The sequence below is a fragment of the Gordionus sp. m RMFG-2023 genome, chromosome 1, assembly GCF_954871325.1.
Source record: "Gordionus sp. m RMFG-2023 chromosome 1, tfGorSpeb1-WG-v2, whole genome shotgun sequence".
Classification (NCBI taxonomy): Eukaryota; Metazoa; Nematomorpha; class Gordioida; order Chordodea; family Parachordodidae; genus Gordionus; species Gordionus sp. m RMFG-2023.
The window spans coordinates 50,305,499-50,327,286 of record NC_088775.1 but is presented as its reverse complement, the minus strand read 5'-3'; the positions used below and the strand labels follow the sequence as shown (position 1 = coordinate 50,327,286).

The following is a 21,788-nucleotide window of genomic DNA, read 5'->3' as shown; positions in this document are numbered from 1 at the left end:
TCCAAAATAAATGAATTTTTAAAAATTTCAAAAATTCCACTTAATGTCAATAAATCTAACTTTATTAGAAAATGGACAGCCTACAAGATAAAAGATGACAATCTTTACTACATGATAGGGGAAAGTAAATTTTAGATATTTTTTTATTTCAAATTGTGATAATGTATATGGGTTTATAAATATATTAATTTTTTTTTAATTTAGGATAATTATTAAATTTGATTAGAACATTTCATATATTTTTGTTAAAGTCTTAATTAATTTATTTTATAGGTAAATTAGGATGTAAGTGTATTTTTTATTTCAAATTATTTTAATGTATTTTATGTTTATATATATATAAGAACATTTAATATATTTACTAAGATTTTACATATAGGCATTATAGGATAAGTGCTATTTATACAACTAAAATTTAATTTAGATTATCACATAATTTAATATTTCTGCAACATCACCTAATATTATTATAAATATAAAATTTAACATTGCAGAAGTTAACACTTTGGGTGAAAGTAAATGACAGATTCTTTGTATAAATATAAAATTTTCAATGCAATTTTTCATTATTATTTAGCATTATAAATCTTTAAGCCATTGATTGTTTTTTTCTGCTTATTATTATGTATATAATTTAATGATATATTATTTTAGAAGAAAGAAAAGTTATATGGTCAGGAGATGAACAAAGGAAGATAATTAAGCTACATGAGGGGGGTGTATCTACAGTTACAGGTATTTTCATGGGAGGGCATCTGGGGATAAATAAAACTAATCAAATAATAACTGAAAAGTAAACATTTGCTACATTATCTTAATTAATTTTTTTTATAGCTTTTATTGGTTAGGAAGCAATAAACACATTAGGGAGTTTATCAAATCCTGTGAGGTTTGTCAAAAATCAAACAGTCGTTTTGATAAAACTTCTAATGTTTTGCATAATATAAAGGTAGTACCAAAGTCTTGGTATCAAATTGGCATCGATTTATTTTAAATATATTTTATGTGCAATATGTTATTTCTCAAAATATTTAATGACCATTCCTATAAAGGATAAAACAGATAAATCTGTTGTGAAAGCCTTATACATTATTGTCAACACCAACCAATGTTATGAAGTAATAAAATTAAAAATATCGATTTTAACTTTGAATTTTATTTGTTTTTAAATTTAATAAAACTAAAATATATAATATATAGATTCAGATGGTAAATAATCAATTGTGATAAATTTAGTCAAATCATATATCTACTTTGAAAAAAATTTATTTCCTTTGAGAAGGTTGATCAGGGTAGGGAATTCTGTATCAATGTTTGTACAGAATTCCATAAATATTGTGGGATAGTACAGAGAATAACCTCCGCCTACCACCCACAAGCAAATGGTTTGGTTGAGAGAGTTAATAGGACAATCCAGAACCGAATAGCAAAATCAGTTTTGGATATCCCAACTGACTGGCCGGACCCTTTAGTAGGGGTGTGTGGGACCTACAATTCTTGCATACACTCTTCTACAGGATTTTCACCCATAATAATTAAAAATATAATTATAAAGATTATCTCTACTGTAAGAGGACGTCGCGGTTTCTGACCATACATCAGTTAGTTACAAAATAAAATTAATGATGTATTAGCCTTACCAGAGGTCATGGCAAAAATAACAATTGACGAATGTCTAAGGGAAGAGTTAGATATAAAAATGGCGCATCTCAAGAAAATAACAGAGCTGGCTATACAAAATATTGGCACAGCTCAGCTCAAACAGAGAAAGGATTATGAGAAGAGGACTAATGGTGCAAAATCTTTTGTTGTGGGACAAAAGGTTCTTGCATGGAATCATAAAAAGTCAGATAGGAAAGGGAGGAAAATGTTGAACCCTTGGATTGGCCCTTATTTGATCAATAAAATATTTGATAAAGGTAATAATTATATTATATAAATTATTTATTGTATATCAAGGTATATATGAATTAATAACAACAAATAATGTTATTTTGAAAACAAAATACAATCTACGCAATCTAAAAGAACATATTGTGCGAAAAAATAATGATCCAGATAAAAATGGTAATGATTTTTTCAAAATCACATTTTTTTATAAGGTAAAAAATATTTTTAGATACAAAGATTAATGTTTAATATCATTATAATTATTTTATATGTTTTTATTATAATGTATTGCCTTTAGATATTGGTTCCCTAAATGTTCAGCTTGAAGATGTAAATTTCCCACTTGATACAGATTTTATCGATCCAAAGTCTCCCATAGGTAATGTTATTTTTGATATATATTCAAATTATTTTTTGAATGATATGATAATTTTTTAAAAATATTATAAGTAGCGCATCTGGGTGAAGATTTATGTAATACATTACCTATTGACAGATATTCCCAGAATGTTGGCTTTGAAGATGAAAAGTTCCCACTTGATACAGATTTTATCGATCCAAAGTCTCCCATAAGGTAATGTTATTTTTGATATATATTCAAATTATTTTTTGAATGATATGATAATTTTTTTAAAATATTTTTATAAGCAGCACATCTGTGTGAAGATATATGTAATCATTTCCAAAAAATATTGGAGATAATAAATACAAAATAGTGGTTCCCAGAATGTTGGCTTTAAAAATGAAAATTTTCCACTTGATACAGATTTTATCGATCCAAAGTCTCCCATAGGTAATGTTATTACTGATATGTATTTGATTTATTTTTTAATTAATTATGTATATAGAATTGGATGATGATATTATGATAATAAATAAATTAGAAAATATCCATAGATATTTTTTTCCTACAACAAAATCATGGAAAAAATATCATGCCAAAATATATGCTCTAAAGCCTCCCAAACATTGTCGGGATGTAGACTATGGTAAACAACTTGGTGAACCAACTATCTTGGGGCAAATTGAAGGTGATGGGAATTGTTTTTATAGGTAGAACATATCAATATAAAATTTCATTTTATTCTACTTTATAAAATTTCGGGCGATTAGTGTGGAGATCACAGGGGCTCAAAATTCCCATATTATTCTCAGGCAATGGTTGACACAATTTATGCTAACATTTGAGATGGAAAAACTAATTCAGAATTTTATGACACAAATAAAAAAATGGATATAAAAACGTATATCGTAAATAATGTTATGACAGGACAGATATGGGCTTCAGACACAGAAGTCAGGGCTATGGCCACAATGCTTAATACTCCGATTTTTACATATTTAAAATATAATAATAACTTTGTATGAGCAAGATATAACCCATTTTATATTCGCGATAATATTAAAAAATTTTATAATAATTTTATTTATATAAAAAATGGAGGAAACCATTTTGAAAATGTTTTAGATTGCAATCATTTATCATCGCTCTAATCATTATTTAATACATCTTTATTAGTGTTATATAGTTTTTATTATAAAAATATAAATACTTCATTATTATAATTTATATTCCTCATAATATATATTTTTGCAATAATTTATCATCCATCTAGTCATTATTTAATATTTCTTTATTAGGATCAAATAATTTTTATTATAAAAATATAAATACTTCATTCATATTATAATTTATATTCCTCATAATATATATTTTTGCAATAATTTATCATCCATCTAGTCATTATTTAATATTTCCTTATTAGGATCAAATAATTTTTATTAAAAAAATATATATATTTCATTCATATTATAATTTATATTCAGCTGATATATTCTTTTTATGAAAGTTGTATTTTATAAATAAAATTCTATATATACATTATAATGTGCATTATATGATAAATAGTTATATCAATAAAGTTCTTCGTCTATTTGCTTATTAGTTTATGTGATCCAATTCAAATATAAGATAAAATAATATAAAGATGGATTTTTTAAAAAAATATTATATTAGGTAAACAAAATAAGCATTATGATTAAGTCATTTAAGTTAAGAATTCATCTTACCATTTCTTTGCATTTTTTAAAAAGGGTAGGTAATGATTTTTAGAGGGTAGGGTAGAAAAGGGAGGTATCATAAATTAATATTGATATAGGAAATCTGAGGAAAGGTCAAATTTGGATAGTTATGAGATTGTAGTCTTCGGTTTTGGACCTATTTAAACTTAAATTTGTTTTATATTATATAAATTTCATATTGTGTAAATTAGAATATTAGTAAGGATATTTTTACTTCCTTTACAAATAATAAATTAAATAATATTCATATATTGCCAAAGCAACCCACATAGCCTAAAATAATCTGAAACATATCACCCCCACTCTTCGGTATGAAATACAGACTGAAAATATAAAATACAGACTTATAATATTAGTAATTTTAAATACTTGTCATGAAAACTTTTACTTTTAATTTATAGCTTCAAAAACATTGGGGGCCATTTAAATCAAAATCGCACAACCCATCCGTGGGATTTTGATGGTGTGAGATTTATTTTCACACGTTACACAGGCCCTGGTAATTTTCAAGTTAAACCGTGCATAGGTTTTAGGAGATATGGGTCATTCCACGTCAAATCGACCAAAAAAACGCGATTTTCGGACGACCATCTTTAAAATAAACGAAACTTGGCATGATAGTTTTTATTTTGTATATTTTTGTAAATTCTAAATTTTAGAGTGCTAGCTCAACCAAATCTAAAGATATACGCCTTCAAAGTAGAGAATCGCATAATGCGTGATTTCTTAAATCTTGTTTTTCTTAAAAAATACTTAAGATAAAATTACAAATAATATATCATTTTATAGCCCTTAAAATTTTACATTGGAAAATATTTAAAAAAAATCAAAAAATTTTAAGTGTTTTTGTATTTCCGGTAAAAATAAAAAATTAACATTCCTGGGAAGGGATATTTTTTTGGTGTTGATACTCTCTAAAAATGTTGATTACCTTTATATTAAACTATTTAATGAAAAATCTCGATAGCCATTTTTGTTTTTTTAATTTTATTAAAATTTTTATTATTTTTATAAATAAAAAAGGATAATATAGATGGTGTTATATTAATTTTAATAATAATATAAGGAATGACGTAACATATGTGGAATTTTTTCTAAAAAAAAGATTAAAAATTCTTGAAAAGATTTTTTTATTGTTTCCAGATTACTTCTATCAACAGACACCCACTGTTTAAAGGATATATGATCTATGTCATTTTGGGCAAATACAACATCTAATTGTTTTTTAATTGAGAATGTGCCTGGACAATAGTTACAATCTCCTAAATAACAAATAGGGAGTGCTGGATTGCATATTGTTTGAGCTAAAATATTTTTATAGTTATGTAATGGATATTTTGGCATAGCTAATAGTTTTGCCAAATTAGCATCTACAAACATAAGCTTAAAATTTTGATGAATTACACAAACAAACACACTGTGTGTTCCACTGGCTCCAGCCAGAATACAATTTTTTGGCCGTACATCTGCAAATTTAGAAAATTCAACTTTAATTATCGGGTACCTCTCTTTAAATCGTTCATATAATTCTTTTAAATTGTTTAAATTTAATCTTTTTGAGACTGCTCTCTTTTCCCCTTGATCATTATGGATTTATAGTCTTTTTTCCCGGGCATCGTGCGACTGACTTCATCAGAAGAGTAAAATTTTTCTATAATATTCACGGTTTCCTGATCAATTGTTTGCCCAGGTTTTATATTGGGAGATGACATAAATCCTTTTAATTCTATTAGTTTTTTTAATTTTCTTACCAAGTAATTCGTGGCTTTGAACTCCATCTCAATTTTTTTAGAGGTCCAAGAAGGGGGCAATATTTAAGGAGTTGATATTTTTTTTCCTTAGAAATAATTGGATAATGATGTTTTAAATTTTGAAGAAGTTCGTCATTTTTATTATTTTGTATATCAAACTCAGGAAGGCTGCTTCTGTTTTGACTTAATGCTTTTGTTATTTTTTTAAGTTTTTCTTGCGGATATTTCTTTTCTCCTATTCTTTTCTTTTTTATTGGGGATTGGCCTATTTCTTCTAGCGATACATTTATTATATCCAAAGTTGAAGTGGATGGGGCTAGTTGGGGCTCTTCATTTTCAGATATATCCTCAATGGATTCCATATTTATCAAATATAAGCGACATGAGTGACATAATGATTGGCCTATTGTTAATAAACCTTTGGATTTTTTAATCATCTTTGGTGTAATTTAATTTTATATATAATAAAATAATCACGATATCCAATAATAAAAAAGATATTATATTAGTAAAAAATCCAGAATCCCATAATATAAATAAACTTACCTTTTGTAGATTTTTTGAAATAGACTTATGGCCTTCTCTAATGAATAGATTACTACACAGTGATTACATTATTACAATTTTTTAAATTTAAAAAAAAATTTTAAGTAAAAAAAGAAAGATTTTTTTAATCCTTATGTTGTTTTTAATCATGATTGATAATTAAAAATTTAATAGAAAGAAAGGAATGAAAAATAAAATAAGATGATAAAATCTTTAATTTCAAATAATAACGATAGTAGATCCAGAAGTGTGAAATATATACAAATTACGGCCTCAAGAATTTCTATTTAAGCGCAAAATGGATTGCGATAAATAGATATATTTTTATAATAGCTTGAATATAATTTTAAAGTATCTTTATATGGGCCGCTTCCTCATTTATTGCCACATCATACTGGTTATACTTAATCGATTTCTTTTGATTTTAATACCGATATAAAATATATTATTATTAAATATAATATGTTATTAATAAATTTAGTATAACGCCATCTATATTATCCTTTTTTATTTACAAAAATAATAAAAATTTTAATAAAATTAAAAAAACAAAAATGGCTATCGAGATTTTTCATTAAATAGTTTAATATAAAGGTAATAAACATTTTTAGAGAGTATCAACACCAAAAAAAAATCATTTCCCAGGAATGTTAATTTTTTATTTTTACCGGAAATACAAAAACACTTAAAATTTTTTAACTTTTTTTCAATATTTTCCAATGTAAAATTTTAAGGGCTATAAAGTGATATATTATTTGTACTTCTATCTTAAGTATTTTTTAAAAAAAACAAGATATAAGAAATCACGCATTATGCGATTCTCTACTTTGAAGGTGTATATCTTTGAATCTGGTTGAGCTGGGGCTCTAAAATTTGGATTTTATTATCATTTACAACATAAATAACTAACATGCCAAGTTTCTTCATTTTTGAGATGGTCGGCCGAATCACTGGTCGATTTGTCATGGAATTACCCATATAGCATTTTAATACCTAATCGATTGTAAAAATTCTTAATAAATATTTGATAAATCATATTGTAACATATATTTAAGCCAAATTTTTTTAACTATTTTATTTTGAAAAAGTGGGGAGGTGGGGATTAGAGGTCTGCATTGGGCGAGTTTTTGGATCAAAAGCCGGCCCACCCAATGTTTAAAAAAAATTTGACCTGCCCGCCCAACCCGCCCATAGTTTTCAAAAAATATATATCCACCCGACCCGCCCATTTGTCTAAAATTCATTACCCGCCCGCCCATAAGTCTAAAAGATTTTACCCGCCAGCCCATTATTTATAAAAAAATTTAACCCAAGACCACTTATAAAATTTAATAATGGCCATTCTTTCAATTTTTTAAGCATCTAATAAAAATATTTCAGTATTACACCTCTACAAAAAGTTTATAATTTAGAAAATTAATTTAAGCATAAAAAAAATATTCAATTTAAATTATGAACAATTTATTTGATTAAATAGAATATTTATGAAATAAATATAAAATTGATATTATATGTAAATATAATGCAAAAATAATAATGAATCGACATTTTCTGGATTCAAACACGTTCTTCTTTGTTCTAAAAACCTTCCAGCAATGCTAAATCCTCGTTCAGAAGAAGCACTAGTTGCAATTGCCAATATTTTTCTTGCTAATCTCTTGTCGTTTCCACCAAAGTAGGATATCCGTCTAAAGTATATCCTCTTCCTCAAGTGAGATCCGGATGTCCCGTATGCAATATATATAAAACTCTTTTTTGAAGTGAGTATGAAGATTAATCTGTCATCCAAAATAAAATACCGTTGTATTTTAGCAATCGTTTCATGCTATTCGGAATAGTAACAGAACAAAATACTATACAGTTTTATAAACCAGACCTCGAGTTAATATTAAAAACAGATGCAACTAACCAAGGATTTGGAGCTGTATTCATGCAAAAATATGATAATGGTAACGAACTTCCAATAGATTACACCTCAAGAACTTTACAAGACGCTGAAAATAATTATTCTACAATAGACAAAGAAGCAAAGCAATAATGGCGTATAAAAATCTCATAACTATTTGTAAGGACGAAAATTTAAAATTTGAACAGACCACAAACCTTTAATAAAGATATATGGTAATAACAGAGATTTAAGCTCATTAACAAACCAAAGATTATTACGTTGGGCTAATAAATTATCTGCATATGATTATAATATAATGTACAAGAATGGCGCTATTAATATAACTGCAGATGCTTTATCGCGAAACCCAATAGAGAAAAATGATGATAGAATAACAAGAAAAAATAAAACAGTCTAATATATAAGAAATCCTACTTATGACACATTAACTCTATCAAGAAAAGAAATGGTACAAACATACAAAATCTAGTAAAGTGTTCTTCACTTAAAAAAACGATTGGTACAATAAAAAAAGAAATATTGTTATTGATCATTTAATTAATTATGATTTTTCTTTAGTTTGTCTCTGAACAAAAATTTTAAATTTCCTTAACCCGCCCGCCCATTGTTTAAATTTCTTAACCCGCCCACCCACCCGCCCTTAGTTTCAAAATTTTTTTAACCCGCCCGCCCGCTTGCTTATTCTCAAAAAAATTTTTACCCGCCCGCCCATTTAGAAATGCAGACCTCTAGTGGGGATATTGTAATATATTGTAGTGATCTGCATCGGGCCTAATTTTTCAAACCCTGCCCGGCTCGAAATTTTTTTTAAAAAAGTTTTGCCGACCCAACCAGAACCCGAATTTTTTTTACAAAAATTTACCGATCCGACCCGGCCCGAATTTATTTAAATATAGAAATTAATTTTTATAATTACTCAAAAAGACATATGTTATATGTCGTTTAGTTTCAATAAATAAAATCAAATATTTTTAATTTACATAAAAAATTCAATATAAAATTGATAAATTTAGATATATTTTAAAAAATTTCCAAGGTCCGACCCGACCCGGCCCGAACCTGATTATTTTAAATAGAATTAGGCCCGAGTCCGGCCCGCAATAAATTGAATTTAGCTAAATATATACGTAGTGAAGGTGTAATAAATTTACTCCTTGAACAATTGCCAGAATAAATCAGTAATAATTAACAATTAAAAAGATAAAAATTATATGTACATTTTGAAAGCATAGGATACGTTTTTCCCTATTAATTTTATAACAGGTACATTTTAAAAAATGTTTTAGGAAGAAATAGATATGGTACTAGAATCCTCAGCTGACGATTATATAAAATATTTTACAAATTTCCTACCTTTTTTAAAAATAGTTCAAGCGATAGTGCAAAATAAAGTTTAACAACACTGAAATTAGAGACTTTTAAAAATCTAATTATATATTTTACATCAATTGACGAATTTTCATGGTTTAATCTTTTATGAGTAGATCTAAGAGCCAATGCAGACATTGAATATATGGTCAGCAATCTGACCTCTGAAGATTCATCCTCCAACCCGTGAACCAAGGCTCCAGCATTTGCACATATCTCATTTCCAGCATCTTAATTTGTAAAATTTTTAATATATCATATAAGGAGATATAAATGATTCCATATTATATATGCTAGAAAGATATGGAGATATCCAAATCCGAGTGTATGAGGAGCGATCTGATAGTTATTTAATCGTGCTACTATGACTAGTTAGCATTGTGACATCTCTTAACTAAACCGGTACTGCCCAAAGTTCCTGCATTCTGCCTCAATGTACAGAGGAGGTACTAGAGATTTGCAAAGCCGGGCCAGACATTTAAAAATTAATAACAGGAAGAGGGTAAAAAATTTAATGAACCGGGCTATTTGTATATAAAATATTTCGGACCGGGCTGGACAATTTTTACATAAAAATCAGGCAGGGCCTCGAAACTGATTTTTGGTAAAGTATTAATAGGCCAGCCTTGATATTAAAATTTTGATATTTTTTTTTGTATTCAAGCTAATATTTTGATTTCGATTAATACTATTTGAAAAAATATTACATGATGTTTTTCGTATTTTAAGAGCTGTCTAACTAAAATAGTAACTCTAAATAATATAATAAATACAAAAAATTAAACAAGTTATTTATGATACGATTCAATTACAAATACACAATATAGATATCAAACACAATTGATTTATAAAACGGTTGTTGTAGAAATAGATAGACATAGAGGAAAATATGAAAGCCCTATTTGACATTGGAAAAGATATCATATATATATTAAAAATGTGATAGCAAAAAATTGGTAAAAAAAATTTAATGGGCAAGGACGAATTTTTCGCTAAATTTTAATAGTCCGAGCCAAGTTAAAGGGCTGAACAATTTAAGAATCCCTATTGGGTCGAAGCGGGCTGTTTTGCAGATCTCTACAAGGTTAACATCAACTTGCTGTGAAAGATTTTTCTCAGTTAAAACTAATTTGCAATTAAAAATCGCATGTCTTGTAAAGTAGAAAAAATAAAAACATTTTGTCTTAAAAATTGGCTTGGCATTATAAATTAATAAATATGCATTTAAAGTTAATAATTTGATCGCTCGTCCTTTATAATCTGATTATTATAATAATTTTTCTGTTTAAAATATACGTGCAATAAAAAAAATCTATCAATATATTTTCGTATGTAAGAATTATTTAAACAAATTATTCGAATGTAGTAAATTTTATTATTCGTAGTTTAAATGAATTAAATATGAAAAATGCCATATTGGATAATTAAAAATGTGTTTGAAAAAAAGAAAAACGATATAAATACATGTGATCATAATGCTATTTGTTTATTGAATCCTCAATATCAAGTGGAGCATCTTACTAGTAGTGAATTTAATGAAGTATGTGATATAATGTAAGAATAGACTTTTTATAGAGTGGTAGTGATCAAAATATTTCAAGTGATATCATAAAATTTCAGAAGTAAAAGAGACATGTATAGTAAAAATTATGTGGGAGGCAGTAAATTCCAAAAGAAACAATCATATTCTGGTCTCAAGTTAGTAAAATGGGCTTTTGTCACCATCTTATTGGCATTTTTCCAACAATTCCTATTTCTACTTTCTTTTGGAAAAGAAATTGGTCGATAAGGTTTAATATTCTTACTAAAACAGAAATCCATTGAAGAACTCGACAATAGGAAGATTAAAAATTTTTTAAGAAAATGATAATATTTAATATTAATCAGAATAAGACTCTGTCATGGAGAGCGGAACAATAGTTATTGAATGACAATGAATTTAAAAAATTAATATTATAGATTCATTTTTCTATTATATATAAAATATAGTTAATATTGTCTTAAAAAACATTTACTTGAATTTGAACATTTTTGGAAATCCATTGAAGAACTCGACAATAGGAAGATTAAAAATTTTTTAAGAAAATGATAATATTTAATATTAATCAGAATAAGACTCTGTCATGGAGAGCGGAACAATAGTTATTGAATGACAATGAATTTAAAAAATTAATATTATAGATTCATTTTACTATTATATATTAAATATAGTTAATATTGTCTTAAAAAACATTTACTTGAATTTGAACATTTTTGGCCGGTAAAATGCATAACCCTGATAAAAATACATATCGAAACCAGAGTCTAACATTTGCTCAAAAAGAAAAATCTTTAAAGATTTGATCTAGAAAGTTTTTTTAAAAAGAAGATTTTTTAAAGGAAGATTTTTTGAGAATGCTTTAACAGGATTTTCTTTCATGATGAAATCACAAATTTTTGTAAAAATTTTTCTGATCTTCTGTAAGAAAATCGATTTGCTCAAAATTTTGGGCGAAAAAAATCTTAAGATTTTTGTTAAACCCTGAACGAAACAGATTCTTAAGTATAGAGGTGAGCGTGGGCGGTGATAATAAGTGACATGATGGGTCACAGCGTGAGTGTGAATAAATTTTAAAATATTAGGCGTAACGAGCCTTCCCAAAATTTTTGCCAGGCGTGAACATAAATTTCCCGTGAATTACGAAAATTTTAATTTCTTTTTTATGAATATAAATTTTCAATTTTATAATTATAATATATATTTCTAATTTAATTTAGTTCTTTTTGAAAAAATAATAATTTTTGAAAACAAAAAAACTACAGTATTTTATATACTATCTCATAAATTTTCAATTGAATGAAAAATAATAAATCTCTCAACTCTCGTTCAGCAATGGAAATTTGGTAATAAATAAATTTAATTTAAATGTTTTACTAAAATTTTTATTAATATTCAAAGAATGATCAGATAACCTCGCGCAGATTCTCGTCCCATAATAAATGAAATTTATCTATGGAAACAAAAATTAGTATTTCTTTTAAAGAAAAGATTTATCATGCAGCCACTACATAAGTTAGGCTTAATTCTAGATCTGAATTTAAAATTCTTAATTTTTTAATGGACGAAGAAAAGAAAGATATATGAAACAACCTTGAAAATGCTAAATGATATAAATTTAGATGATATGCATAAGACAGTGCGAACTATCATTTATAACTTTTCTAATTCATCCTACATACACAAAAAATCGTATTCTCTAAATAAGCATTGATAAGTCGGTCAATTGGCCAAAGGAGTATTTGACCTGGTCAAATTATCTAGAATATTATTAATATATATATTGATTTAATTAACTATGCTTAGATTACAATTTATTTTAAAATATATTTGTATCATCTAGGCATCTATTTAGTTATAATTTTATATTAAAATATAAGAAAAACAATTCAATCATGTCATGATTTTATAATTTCTCTACCTGAAGAAAAAATGATACGTTGAAAAAGAAAAAACAATCCAAATACATGTGCTCACACAGCTGATTATTTATTGGACCCCAATATATGGGTTGCATCTATTAATAGTGAGTTTGATGAAGCATGTGATATAATATAAGAATTAGCCATTTTATGAGGTGATGATAATCAAATATTTTAAAATATATCCTAAATATCAGAAGTAAAAGCGGCGTATATTTAATAGCCAAAATATGTGAGCAGTCTTAATAAAAAATAATCAGATCTCGGTCCAAGTTGTTGGAATGGGTTTTGCCCCTTAAACATTAAGGGCTCTAATATCTTACTAACAATTCCTAGTAGCAAGAAATTGGTCGGGTTGGGGCATTCATACGAAGAAAAGAAATCGATTGAAGATCTCGACAACCATATAATTGGTAAGAGTAATATCATAGGTTGATTAAAAATATTAAAGAAAATGATATTGAATATAATTCAGAACAAATTTTGCCATGGGGAGCGAAACATTAATTATAGAATTTAAAAAAATATAATTAAATAATATATAGATCATTTTTACTATTATAAATAAAATTAAGTTAACATTGTCTTAAAAAACATAGACCGAATCATATTTGACCGGTCAAATGTACAACCCTGCTCTAAATGAAACATTTTGAGAATTTCTAGATGATTCTGATGAAACATCAACATCTACCGAAGTAAGTTGTGAGGATGAACTTAAAAAGATTCATCACTCATAAAACAAATAACAATGACAATATTTTGAATTTTTGGAATAGTAAAATTTTGTCAGTCCCGGCAAGTTGGGCTTCTAGTGAAATTATTTTCTATAACCAATCGCTTATTAGAAAGAACATAATTGTAATAAAAAAACTTGCTATTCTTTTTTTTTAAATAAAAATTTTGATTTATAAATAATAATTATTTTGTTTTATTAATATGGAATTAGAGAAATAAAACTGATAGAAAAATTCAAAAAAGGGTAAAAGTATAGCAATAAAGTTTAGAAAAATTTAAAAACACTGAATTTTCGGATGTGACGGGAGTGAACAAAATGTTGTCCTTCGTGAGCGTAGTAAGCGTGAAAGCGCGTAAATTTTTTATTGATACCGTGAGTGGAGGGGCCGTGAATAAAAAAACTAGACCCGCGCCCACCTCTATTTGGCATATTTACTCATTAGGAAGATCTATTAATCAAAATCAGACAGACGAGGAATGTATCAGACAGCAGGTACAAAATCAAAATTGCGATAAAGATTATGAAAACTTGGGGAATTATTGAAGGAAGAAATGACACAATGAAGGAGGCGCTATAGATTATGAAATCATATGGACAACTATTAAAGAAGAATGAATACCAGAAAAGATATCGATTTTTATGTAACCCAAATTATTATTAATGTTTGTTGATGTAACTTCGTTATTAAAAAATTGCGAGTTAAAATTTACGAAAGAAAATTATGGGGCTATCTATTTAACATGACCATTAAGTGTATCACCGTTTGAGATTATGTACTTAACAAATTGTATCTATAATATTCGAATATTCATATCCTCGATCCGCCAAAAAGTAAAAATGAAGAAATAGATTAAGGTGGTTTGGATATGCTAAACGAAATATGATTGGGTAGATAAACTATGATAGAAGTAATGGGATCAAGGCCTAGAGGAAGACCAAAACGAGGATAAAAGTGATAATGAATGACATTAAATTAATAGGTTTTACATATAGCGATTCCCAAAACTATAAAAAGTAAAAGGAATTGCAGAAACTGGCTCACTGGGTACCTTTAAAACGACCTTTAGACGAAGAAGTTAACTCAACCGGTTAAGAAATGAATCATTATTTTTAACTTTTTTGTAAATTATTAATTTTTTAATAGAAAAAAAGAAAAGGAGGCATTCTTCTGAAATGTTCTGTATAGTAAATAAAATAACCAATTTTTTCTAGAGGCCTATCATCCTTAATGGCACTTGCACTATCTCCGGTTGTATAACCTTTGAGTGCTCTCTCGTGAAACGATCTTTTCTTTCGCATGTTAGACAAGAGAGTCCTTTTATCCAAAGTTTGGAGCAAGATTTCGGCTGATTCACGTTCGTTTCCTCGCATTAAAGGCCATAGTATATCAAGGGCATTCGTCTCAATATTTTTGTCGACATTTAAATATCCCTTATAGGGAAAGGCTAATAATCGTACTGCCAAGCCCCTTATAGACGATGATATGTCATTTATTACTACTTTGCATAGTTTGTGAAAAGTGTCTTCTATTAATAGTGGTGATTTCAGAGGATGAGCAGGTATTTCTTTTGCATCATAGGTGAAAGGTGCTGATTGACATGAATCAAGATCGCCTTTTTATAATGAAAAGAATATGTACTATATATGAATATTAGAATTATATATTATTCCTTATTCCTCCCACTACTCAACTTTCCTTTATCTCTGCCTTAGTTTTATAAATTTTGCAAGAATGTATAAGCCATTTATATTATAAAAATATTTTTTTCAATCATATAAAACAAACTTTGGATTAATTGAGAGGCTTCAGCAAGCAAGAATTTAAAAGCTCTATTTTTGATTTCTCGCAATGTTGTTGAAGTATTAACAGAGCTTTTTAAATATAAAAATGTTGTAAAATATTAAGTAGCAACTATAAGATATTACCGATCAGGGTGAGAAATAGCTATTTGATGCAATAAAATGATAGAATTACGCCTTATCATATCGTAGTCGTCATTCATTGTTATCGATACTAGGTTGTATACTTCTTTTAATGGAAGGATTTTACAGTTATATTGCAAATCAAGCTTTATAAAATAATAATTTAAGCCTTTTTTTATTATCTACATTTTATAATAGTAAAGTAAATTAAATTAGAGATCTGCAAATCCCGGCGCCAGCCAGGCCTATTTTTTAGAAATAATTTTGGTTCTGGCTATGTCGGGCCTAATATCTTTTAAAAAAAATTCGAACTGGGTTGGGTCGGGCTTAAATTATTTAATATATCATTCAAATTTGTGAAATAAATTGATACGTTTTTAAAATCTTGCAAAAAACAAGGCGCCAATATTTTTTATTTGTAGAATATTTTTTTCAAGCCGGGCGAACAAGTAATTTTTATTTGAGGTAGGGCTTTTCAGGACAAATAAAAAAAATTAGTTCGGGATAGGGCTGGAGAATTTTTTTTAGTTAAATATCGGGCCGAGACGGGCTTGAAAAATTAGGCCTAAAACAGATCACTGAATTAAATAATTAATTGTAATGAGTCAAACTATGTAAATATCTATGTTCCCCTTATTTGAATCTCATTCAAATTTATTAAGGGTAATGATGTATAGCATCAAATGTTATTGATTTTTCATGTTTTATTAAAATATTAGAAAGGTTGTAATTTTATCTTTATATATAAAAAAATGTTGTTTCTATTAGCGTCTGTGACAGTTGTTATAATAAAAGTAGGTCTTATTGCATTTTAATAAAAAAAAATTTATTTAACAAATTGCTATATGACGACCAACACCAAATATCATTGTCTTATTATAAAACACTCCTTTAACGAGAAAAAAACACGAATCAACATTAACACTAACCAAAAGTGTGAATAATAATGTTATATTAATAATATCAAATTAATTCAAATATTATTGATCTGTAAAGTAAAGTTGTTAGGTTAGTAATGAAGTACCTTTTTCCAAAAAGAAAGAGAAATTTCATTAGTTGTTTAGCGGTAACGTGTTACATTTCATTATTTTCAAAAATAATGGAAAAATTATAACAAGACAATTTTTATTTAATCTTTTCTTAAATTTCATTAAATAATAAGCTTAATTTTCAGATCCAAAATTCAACAAAGTTTGGTAGCATTGTAGTTGGCGAAAATAGCAATAGCGGGTCATTCATTCCATGTCAAATCAATCACTTTTCGGCCGACCCCTTTCGATTTCGATAAAAATTTGTAGGCTGGTTATATATGTTCCCATTAGATTATAAACAAAATTTTAGCGCATTAAAAACTATATTAGCGGAGATATTCGGGGTTAAAGGTCCAAAAACGTCTTTTTTTGCTTTTTACTGATGTTAAATAATTAGTTTTTAATTTAAAATTAAATATGATCAAATATTGAATCTAATATCAATAGCCAAGTTAATAATTGATGATTATGGCGAAAACATCAAAATTAATTTTTGATAAAATATGGGTCATCTTATGGTCAGTTTAAAACTTGAAATTAATATTTCGAAATGTATATGATCTCCGATTTTTAATTTTTTTAAGAATTATTATCCGTTTACTAATTTTTAGTAATTTCTTCGACAATTAGTATGGCTGGGTATTTATTTAAAAAAATATTGCGATTATTATACTTTAAAAAAATAGATGGCGCTATATATAATAGTTTTAATATGTTAAAATTTATTTTTTTTATTGATTAAAAATATTTTAATGTATATATATCATACTAAATCGATTACAATGTGCATTATATATATTATTTGTAATTCAGATCATAAATTTTTAAAATCTTCACAAATTTTGCCTAATTAAGATAGTTTATAAATTAATTAAATCTTACTTCATCTAAAGGAATACAAAGCCTGGCTAGCTTGTGAGATTCTTCAGATAATATAAGTTCGACTGGTGGGAGTAGAGGGATTGACCAGCGAGAGAATATGAGATTTAAGCAACACTAAAATATTATCTTTCAGAGGAAATTTAAATGAGGCTGAAGGTCCACAAGGGTGTAAAAATAGGATTTTTACTTCTTCATTTGTATCACTTTTATCGATTATATATTAACCACCATTTATCATCATATAAACATGTTATATATCCATTAATATTTTAAAATAAAATTTTCTCATTTAAAAACGAAACTTTTATATTATATTTTTTGGAATTAGAATATATTTTGGTTTTTAGTCTATTTTGATCAATGGGAATAATCCCGTGAATTTTTTGGGTCCCATGTATGGGCAGTGCAGAATTAAATCTTTTACGAAGCGCTAATTCCTCTTCGATATATTCTTGATTGGATACATATTCAAATTGAATATTAATATTTTCTTTAGCATAATTATATAATTCTAATGGGGTTAGGATTTGATTTTTATTTGGCCTTTGAGGACTAGCTCTGGCAACTAATCTTTTGACAGTTCCTCCGATACCGTCACATGCATTTTTGCCGTGAGCAGTGACAAAGAAATGCCATTCGGCAGGAATATTAAAATCGTATTTATGAAAGCATATGTTCAGAAAATTTTTGCGATTCTTGTATTGAGAAGCGGCTTCATCCGAAAAATATATTATTTTTTCTGGTTTAGAATTAAATTTGGCTGTTAAGAATTTAATGACTTTTTTTTGATAAAGGTGGACTGCACTAGTATTATGGCTTAATGATTTGGACAAAATAACAAAATTTATATTTTTTTAATTCTTCTCCAGATTTATAATATGCTACAAATGGATGTATAGTGACCTGCACATTGTTCCAATGAAATCCCTGAACTTCATCTTGTAAAATGAAGGAATAATTCTCAGAATAATCTAGAATTGTTAAAAATTCCTCATCTTTTAAATTTTCTTTAAAATTCTTCAAAAATAAACTTTGTGTTTAGCTATAAACGAGTGACGCAGTAAAATTTGAACTTTTTATAATAGATATTCGATGAAACCATCAATGGACTTTATAATAGTTTCAAGATTTGCTCTATCCACCGTGATCCATTGTTTAAACGTGACATATTCTATACGATTTCTCTGAAACAATTCGTATAATTGGCCCATAAGGGATTCTATACCAGGGCATTGATCACAATTTGTTAAATAAATTTTGGCTGAGATGGATTACAAATAATTTGCGCCAAAAGATTGTTATAAGAATTTATACAGTAATCTTCTCCTGCTGTACAGCTATTACATTTGTCATTAATTTCACATTCTGATGAACGGCGCAGACACAAACAGTGTGTGTGTCATCCAACTAAAATTCAGTTTTTTGGTCTAAGTTCGGCAAATTTAGAGAATCCAATTGATATACTTGGGTATTCTTCCTTAAACATCTTGAATATTTCTTTAAGATTATTTAATATAAATCTTTGCTGATTCTTTCTCGCCTTTAACAGATACAAAATCTTTTATTCCAGGCATGAGTCGGCTTATTTCATCAGAACTATAATTTTGTTATTTTTATTGCTTAAAAAATTTTTCAAAATCTTTGAAATTTTCTTTATCTCTGGTTATTTTAATAATGTAAGATAATGACAATTTCATAACATTCTTGGTCTTGATGGGTATGACTTAGTCTGGGGGGGGGATTGTGGGTAGGCCTGGTAATTAATGTCATTTTCGATTTTTCCCTTAATAATTTTCCTGCACTCCTTTAATCCTGCTTTTTTGTTCGTGTGCTAGTCCGATTTTTTAATTATTTTAATTTACATTTGAAATATTAAAAAAATTATTAAAATTTTTTATTTGCGAATATCTCAGGGGAATAAGGTTTACAAAGTTATATAATCGAATTTTATGATCTATTATATATTAAAATATTTTTAATCAATAAAAAAAATGAATTTTAACATATTAAAACTATCATATATAGCGCCATCTATTTTTTTAAAAGTATAAAAATCGCAATATTTTTTTAAATAAATATCCAGCCATGCTAATTGTTAAAGAAATTATTAAAAAAATAGTAAACAGATAATATTTCTTAAAAAAATTAAAAACCGGAGAACATATACATTTCGAAATATTAATTTCAAGTTTTCAACTGACCATAAGATGACCCATATTTTAAAAAAAATTATTTTTGATGTTTTCGCCATAATTATCAATTATTAACTTAGCTATTGATACTAGATTCAATATTTGATCATATTTAGTTTTAAATTAAAAACTAATTATTTAACATCAGTAAAAAGGAAAAAAGGGCGTTTTTTGGACCTTTAACCCCGATTATCTCCGCTAATATAGTTGCTAATGCGTTAAAATTTTGTTTATAATCTAATGGAAAAATATATAACCAGTCTACAACTTTTTATCAAAATTGAAAGGGGTCGGCAGAAAATCTTGATTTTTTTGCTCATTTGACATGGAATGACCCCCCCCCCCTTCAATTTTTCTTAAATTTTGCACACTTGTAGTATATACTATAACTAAGAAAAAATGAAATTATACCTTCTAACACTGCTTACCCGCCAAGATATGGCTGTTTAAAGCGCGAAAAAATGGTACATTTTTGACAAAATGTACCTCATTTATTTTCAAATATTTCGAGAAATAATTGTTATAAAAATAATTTAAATTTTATTATGTAGCTTAATAATATTTCTTTTATATGACATAAAAATAAATATGATATAAATTTTATTAATATCGAAAACCGGATGTATAAACCCGGAAATGGTCATAGAAAAGAAAAGGTATTTTTTTCAAAATTTTTTTTAGATAGATATCACACTTCTATATATTTGTATAAAATCCTAGACTGGGATGAAGATGAGTTTAGGAGTTATGACTCTTTATCTGGCTAAAATTAAACAAATTTAACCCAAAATATCATAATATTTAAATTTAATGAATAGTTATGAAATAATGTTAATTTAAAAATTATGTTTAAAGGCAGGCCCTTACTTTTTTTCAGGGATCCAAACTGAAACGAATTTCGGTTCGGTTCAGATTCAGGTTCGGATAAAATAACGGTTCAAGGTTCAGGTTCGGTTCGTAAAAAATTAAAATATAGGTTCGGTTCGAACCTCTAAAAACCGGTTTGACCACTTTAGTATTCAAACCTACATTCGAATTATGTATAAGGAAAATATTTTTTTATTTTATCATTAATTTAAAAAACACATGTATAAAACTTTCATTTTTATTAATTGCACATTTGATTAATTTTAATATGAACAATATTTTCCTTTTTTTTTACTTAGATTTTTTTTATTAAGCCGCACAATTAATATATTTTCAAAATTCGTCTCACTCAAATTACATCTATAAGGAGATAGCATAAATTTAATTGTTGAAACATCTTTCCACACTAACTTGGGTAGCTGGCACTGCCAATATCATATCAGATTTGATGTGTCATTTATAATAATAGATTTAATTTTTCTCTAAGCATTATAATTTATAAGCTTAAAATATTTAAAAAATGTTGTAAAATGACAATATACTAAAGTTTATAAAAATTATGACCGACACTTGTCAATCAAATGTGATTGATGATAATCTTTAAAATAATTTGAATATAATTGAAATCTAATAATAACTTATATATTATTTTATAAGCATAAAATCATGAGACTCGAACCGGTTCAGAGACATTTTCGCGGTTCGGTTCAGGTTCGGCTGGATTTTTTTTAGCGGTTTAGATTCGATAAAATATACCTGTTTTAGCGGTTTAACGGTTCAGGTCCCTGCTTTTTTTTATCTTTATAAAAATTTTTGACAGGTGTCTGGGATAATGAGCTTTGTTTAACACTTAAGTTAAATTTTGTTTCGAAATTACTTGATAATTTTAAATATTTTATTTATTTCTCTTTTAGCTTTCACCTTTTCTGGTGGTAAGCTCCTTCAATATCTCTCTCCACTTTATGTTTTTCATACTATCTCGTTTATCTAATTTATATTTCTTCATATTGGCTCTAACTTTATGGCCCCATTGAAGTTTTGGCCTTCCTCTTTTACGTTTACCCATCACTTCCAAACTCTCAACCTTATTTCCTATGTAGTTCATAGGCCTTCTCATTGTATGCCCATCCATCTAAGTCTGTTTACCAT

The 21,788-nt window shown here is 27.1% G+C and overlaps 1 protein-coding gene across 4 annotated transcripts in view; it reads right to left on the bottom strand.

Moving 5' to 3' along the window:
- LOC135922854 (integrator complex subunit 4-like) overlaps positions 1–21,788 on the bottom strand; it is a 79,103-nt gene that overhangs the window by 49,463 nt on the left and 7,852 nt on the right. For all 4 annotated transcript variants that reach the window (XM_065457351.1, XM_065457350.1, XM_065457348.1 and 1 more), the window contains exons 4-7: positions 15,671–15,813; positions 15,531–15,616; positions 14,944–15,357; positions 9,622–9,776 (exon numbers count right to left, since the gene is read on the bottom strand). In XM_065457351.1, coding sequence (XP_065313423.1) covers positions 9,622–9,776; positions 14,944–15,357; positions 15,531–15,616; positions 15,671–15,813 — 798 coding nt within the window. The remainder of the gene's footprint in view (positions 1–9,621; positions 9,777–14,943; positions 15,358–15,530; positions 15,617–15,670; positions 15,814–21,788) is intronic.